Here is a 6,148-nt window from a genome sequence, read left to right as displayed (position 1 = left end):
ACCTATACTCATCCCCCTCTCCTACTCACCAGGCTTCAGGAGATCCCCCCGGCATGAGGGACGGGCCATACCTCGCCCCCTCCTCACCCCCGCTCACACCACTGCCCACAAAGTGAAGACCCTTCTCCTTCAGAGCTGCACACCTTCTCTGTAGGCGTGGAGGAAATGGTTATATTCTCAAGGAGTTAGAGTTAAATAAAGGGTTTCTAGTCTTATACTACAAAAAGTAGGGTGAATGAAAGCTATCCTCAGAATCCTTGAAACAATAGTGGCGCTATACAGCTACCTTAGTATTACTTCAAACCTGGGACCTAAAAGAGGATGAATGTACATTTTGTAGACTGAACATGGACTTACTTGAGCCAGAGGGAGAGTAAGTCCACCCCATTTTGCTACGTCTGAAGACTGTTTGTTTTAGTTTTGGTGGACTATTATCCAGAGTAAGTCCTTCACACCAATTATGGCAGTAAGTCCATCTTCAGTCCTCCCTGAGTAAGCCCATTTTCAGACCATTGGACTTACTGTGGGTGAAAAGAGGACTACCAACGCAAGTTGTTCATAAGTCCAAGGTTTGCAATAGAGGACCGTTGACTTTGATTTTTCATAATGAGGTTTTAATCCTTATAAAACTCCAGACATACCCTTGAGTCTGTGTACTCTGAGTTTCCACCATCGATGATGATGTCACCCTTCTCCAGCAGGGGCACCTGAGGACAACCATCAATAATGAATTAGAAAGTCGTGATCAAATTTTTAACTAAACAGAAAACCAGTGATGTACCTAAAGCCCTTTGTGTTAGGTGAGTTTGTTTGTTGATAATGTCCTTGGCATTATTATAGGCAGGGTGTCTGTATAGTATAGTAGAAGATAGTAAATTATATAAAATGCCCAAACCCTGTGTTCAACAGGGCAAGGTCTCTGCATAGTACAGTAGAAGCCAGTTAATTGCAATGAATTCCCAAACGCTGTAGTTGTGCGGTGCAGCTAGATAACTTTGCATTATTGCACCACCTGAATGAGGTGAGGTGAATAATTGCACAAAATACATTGTCAAACAGGGTGTGCAATTAAATGGCTTTGACTGTACAGAAAATGCGAACACTTGACATCCAATACTAGAATTAACACTATAGGGACCCCTCTGAATTTTCGAACGAACTTCGTTGACCTTGTTCACAGAATGAATGACCCTAATCTACTAGCTAGTATCTCCTGCAGTTATGTGATCAGATACACACCACTTTTGCAGGAGGGGGTCATAAGTATAACTATAAGGCTTGTACTGTACTAGAAATTAGACTAAATTGGTAGTGATAGATTCACCTAAATATCTCACTGCAGCATGGACGTTCACTTTAAGTTAACTTTCTGTTGACAACTACATCTGAGAAACATTCCCCACCAGTTTGTCGATGAAGGCGTCCACAGCTGAGCCAGCCTTGACCAGCATCATGACTCGCCTCGGCTTCTTCAGCATCCCAACCATCTCCTCCATGGAGCGGGCTCCGACGACCTTCGTACCCTTTGCCTCCTTTGCCAGGAAGTCGTCCACTTTGGAGACAGTACGGTTGAAGGCGCAGACCTGGTAAAGAACGTTTGTAAAAGATATTGAAGCTACTATTTTGAACAAAAAAAACTCACTCACTATCTATTTTTTCGGCTGGTGTTGTTCACTTGAGATTTCTTAAAAGAGTTCAACATGCCTGTAGTTCTAATCTTTGCTCCTTTGGTGCAATGAAGTACAAATATATGGTTTGAATACCAATTTTCATTTCAAAAAGTACTTAATACCATTATAGTCATGACTTGATTCCTTCAGTGCCTGAAACCAACAAAGGGACATTGCCTAGTATTAGAATGTCCAGGTCCAGAATTCAGGCATGGCTATCAATATCATAGTATAGTATTGGATATGATTTGGTTGTGAATTTATCAAATGAAACATTCATTCGTAAATCAAGACAAAGGTGAAGCCATCTGAAAGTCAGGACTCACCACAAAGCCATGGTCATTCATGTTCAAGATCAGGTTCTGGCCCTGGAAAAAAACGTAAAGAGAAGAAAATTTAACAGTAGATTAAAAAGAACTGCAATTATTTAAAAAGTGTTGCTTGAACAGCAAAACTCATTACAAATAATAAGATGAATGAAGTTCATTTGTTTGTACTAAAAATATACTTCCTTGACATAATCATGTCTTTGAGGTACTACTTGCCTCTGCTTGTGAAGCCATTTCATAATCTACCAAACTCTGCAAAGTCTCACTCAAATTCTTCATAACTGTAAATTTTTAAATATGAATTAATTTATGACCTGTTGTTGAGGTTACTTACCATCACAGCCAGACCAATCAGGGCAATGTCAGCTCTGAAATAACAATAGAGAAATATTCAATAAACCAGGCAAGGTAAAACAACAACTTAATATGTTCAGTTAAAAATTTAATGCTAAAAAGTCATGAACCGTGATGGGGGGTCGGTGGTAAACTTAGCCACGTTTGGGATTGTGTTCTCACCACAAAAGCACTACATACATCAGCAACATATACTGATATAGTGGCGAGAAACAGAACTCCAGTTAGAAGCTCTGAGCAAGATGTCTGTATATAGCCGGTATAACCGCCGTTCGGCGTAACACACCAGCTTTGCAGGCACGCGGCGCGGCAGCAGCTGGTTAGCAGATGTCTGATAGGCATCAAAATGTTAGGAGGTAATACTAACACTGTAACTGGTTGGGTAAAAGAAAACTCTACTATTCTAATACTAAAAAAATTGGAGAGCAAATTGTTTGTCAAGAGTCATGCTGTTAGCAGTGGCAAATGAAAGAAATAGCTTCATCGAGCCCTCAACTTGACTTGAGTGTTTGTCTTTGTACTTAGCCCTGATAGTAATGTTGACTATAAATGTGCTTGTCATTCTGAATCATAGAAACTTAGTTACATAAGTTAAGTAAATGGAGGGCAGGGTGTAAAAGGAGATTTGAGAAGCCATATGGTTGCTGATATTTGGACAGAGCTTATATTCAGCTGAAAGCTTGACTTTTGAATGCTCAAGGACGTTATAACTTATACATGTATATTAGTCATGCCGGGTTGCGGACAAAGAAACGCAGCGGGACTTTGCAGGGCGAAACATTATGATGGGCACTGCAGGGTGTTCATGACAAGCTCAGTCATTCCTATAATTAATCAAGGACATTATATAAGTTACTAGTATATAACGTCCTTGAACTGACAAAGGTTGTCTATTGGGATGACAGTTTCTTAAATATTAGTATCATTGCGTATTAATTTTTCTTTTGCTGAACATTGCTGTCAGTCAAAATTTAAAATTCTTTATCAGTTGATCAATTGACTGATTGGTTAATTGGTTGATTGATGTTACCTCCATTTCCTCCTTGTTTTTAATGACAAATAAAAGGATGATCATTTTGCTGACTCATCACGATAAGGGTCTTCATACTTTCTGAACATTGCTTTTAGCCTATTTTGATTTGCCCTTATTCTATTGGTATTGGTATTCAGTGAGCTGACTACACTCTCTTGGCAGCCAGGGGCTGAAGTGTGAGGAGCTTATGTTATGATAGGAGGGCCAGCCCTGGGTCTGGAGCAAGCTGTCATTCAGCACAACTCAGGTGACCTCAATAAGACAGTCACCGTGGCAACTTGCAAGTGTCTTCAGTTTGCCTACACACATACTTTTGCCAGGCAGGTGAAAGATAAGACTGTTGTAAACTAGTGATGTATCAAATACTTAAGTGATTGTGCCTCTGATTCTGAAAGCTGATACAGTAGTTTCTGGGAACCCTGACTTCCTGCACCTTACTTCCTCACTACCAAGAAATGTGGACTGCTCTAAAATCTCACCCTGGCATTGAGAGCCCTCGGGGCCTTACAGAAAATGCAGAGTACCTTAGAGTTGTTCGACAGGTTCATCTGTTTACTTAGAGGGCCACTGTTCGCTTACAATGAGCTTTGTGTACCTGTTGACCCTAGTCCCGCCCATAATGTTAAACACTGAGGACTTACAAACCATGACAACGCTAAATACTGGGTTGGTAAGAATAGATCGGAGAGGGAAGGAAGGATTTTTTTTCTACGTACAGCGCTTGAATAATTAAATGCTGACACGACATTAAGCAATAACTCTAAATTCTATTTACCTATGGGTCTGACCAAGGAGTCTGACCAAGGACCTTGCAATGACAATTTATTAAGCAGGTCAAATCGCATGTAAGAAAGATTTAACGGTTTACTAGTATTAGTAACGTTACAATGAAATTTGTAGAAGAAAAATAGCCTCAAATGACTTCAGATGACCCAATACAAAAGCAAAATCAACACTGTTTATCCACAATCCCTACACACTTCTGTTCTAGTTAGATCACGCTTGTTTTAATACCTAGATAGTTGTATGTAACACATTTGCATACAACAGGTATGTCTCCTGGCCTGGCCCAACGCGGAAGTAACTCCTTTTCACCGAATTCTACACCCCCAGCGGAAGAAACAGACATTTACCGGATACTAGACCCCTTGCTAAATGTGTCTACTTACTGTGGTTCGGGTGCCATGGCGAAACGTTGACTAGAATGTCCAGAAAGTCCGGAGAAAGAAGACAGGGGCGTGTGCGTGCCACTGTGTGTGTCAGCTGGACTGAAGGGTGACCAGTGCGCAGCTGTTCTGAGCAGCCTGCAAGTCATGCACCGCACGTGCACAACAGCGCACCTAGCGAGATGCTTATAAATAGCAGGTACTCTAAGGACACACCAAATGACATTTGGTAAAATATCATTTGCTGAATTTCAGGCGTAAATCAGTTCTTAAATCAAGCAAATTACATATTAGAAATTAAAATTAAACATGGTAATGTATATGTAGAACAATTCTAAACTTTCTTCTGACACTATTAAAAGGTAGTAATTAAAAGGTGCACACAGATCAAATTTGCTTTCTTCAGGACCAATAATGATATATGTATACATTTTACCCTGTTGGTTCTAATAAGAGTAAAAAATGTCACGGTGGCATGGTGTGAGTCAAGTAGAATCAGGACAGAGGCATGATGTTTGCGGATAGATAGACTTTATTCGGAGCTGTGCTAAACATGTAACGTCCTTGCTCTCTTGGAGTCCCAGGCTCGAATCCCTTATCCTCATACGTGTCACTTCTCCAACCCTTCTACATCTGCTCCCCATTACCCGGATGACACTCCCCACTCCACGGGTGTTGTCATGCTGTCACCTCGTGACACCTCACCCCACATTTTTTAAAACAATTTCCACATTGTTGACAGCTGTTATCAATTATTGATTACCGGGACATATTATCAGGAAGATCATCACCGCTTTTCTTTTACATACTTCTATACAATACTACTAATTCTTCTACAATGTAGGTCAGCGACATTCCGACATTTACAAAACAACAACAAAAACATAACAATTTACAACAACAAAAGTTCATCAAATGGTTGCCAGGTGTCCCGCGCCAACTTCCTCCTCGGCGGCCGGCTTGTGCACTTCCGGGTGTGTCCCGGAACCACAGAGAAACGACAGGAACTCCTCTGCCCGTCGGGAAGAGGCTTGTCTTGTCCACAGAGGCCTCCCGGCTGGATGCTCCCACGACGACGACTCCTCTACGACGTCGGGCCCTCGGGGCGTCGTTGTCTGCCGATTCGTGCTGTGGAGTCTCGCCTGTAGAGGTTGGGGTCGGACAGGACAACGCAAAGCAACCACTGACGCACATACACTGGTCTCCTAACCTCGACACCTCACCTACGTCTCAACTCTTCTCTACCACTGCTCTCGCTCGCCTCTACCTCTCGACATTAACATCTCCTCAACAAATAAACACAAACATACAGACTTTCCGACAATTACATGAAACGCCGGACACCCCTGACCTGCTATGGAAACATCATACGAACTACACATTAATATCCCGGGGGGTAAACCCATATGTTCTAACCGCTGCCGGCCTTCATGTGCCCGGATTTTCCCGCTACCCGGTAGAACCCGCCGAAGTATGGCTTTCCTGGACACACTACAGCTTCAGCGCCTTCCCCCCACTATCAGACCCACCCACTTTCAAAATAAGTTCAACTGTACGCTTGTATATCTATAACAGTTCTATCTCTATCTGTCTAAC

The 6,148-nt window shown here is 42.0% G+C and overlaps 1 protein-coding gene across 1 annotated transcript in view; it reads right to left on the bottom strand.

Moving 5' to 3' along the window:
• LOC118430769 (6-phosphogluconate dehydrogenase, decarboxylating-like) overlaps positions 1-4,703 on the bottom strand; it is an 11,911-nt gene extending 7,208 nt beyond the window's left edge. Inside the window, exons 1-6 of the mRNA XM_035841791.1 lie at positions 4,556-4,703; positions 2,334-2,367; positions 1,997-2,038; positions 1,404-1,583; positions 642-707; positions 30-148 (exon numbers count right to left, since the gene is read on the bottom strand). Coding sequence (XP_035697684.1) covers positions 30-148; positions 642-707; positions 1,404-1,583; positions 1,997-2,038; positions 2,334-2,367; positions 4,556-4,701 — 587 coding nt within the window. The 5' untranslated portion in view covers positions 4,702-4,703. The remainder of the gene's footprint in view (positions 1-29; positions 149-641; positions 708-1,403; positions 1,584-1,996; positions 2,039-2,333; positions 2,368-4,555) is intronic.
• Positions 4,704-6,148: the final 1,445 nt, after the last annotated feature.

Source organism: Branchiostoma floridae, chromosome 14 (genome assembly GCF_000003815.2).
Source record: "Branchiostoma floridae strain S238N-H82 chromosome 14, Bfl_VNyyK, whole genome shotgun sequence".
NCBI classification, from domain to species: Eukaryota; Metazoa; Chordata; class Leptocardii; order Amphioxiformes; family Branchiostomatidae; genus Branchiostoma; species Branchiostoma floridae.
Note: the sequence above shows the minus strand (reverse complement) of the source record. Positions and strands in the feature narration are given on the sequence as shown.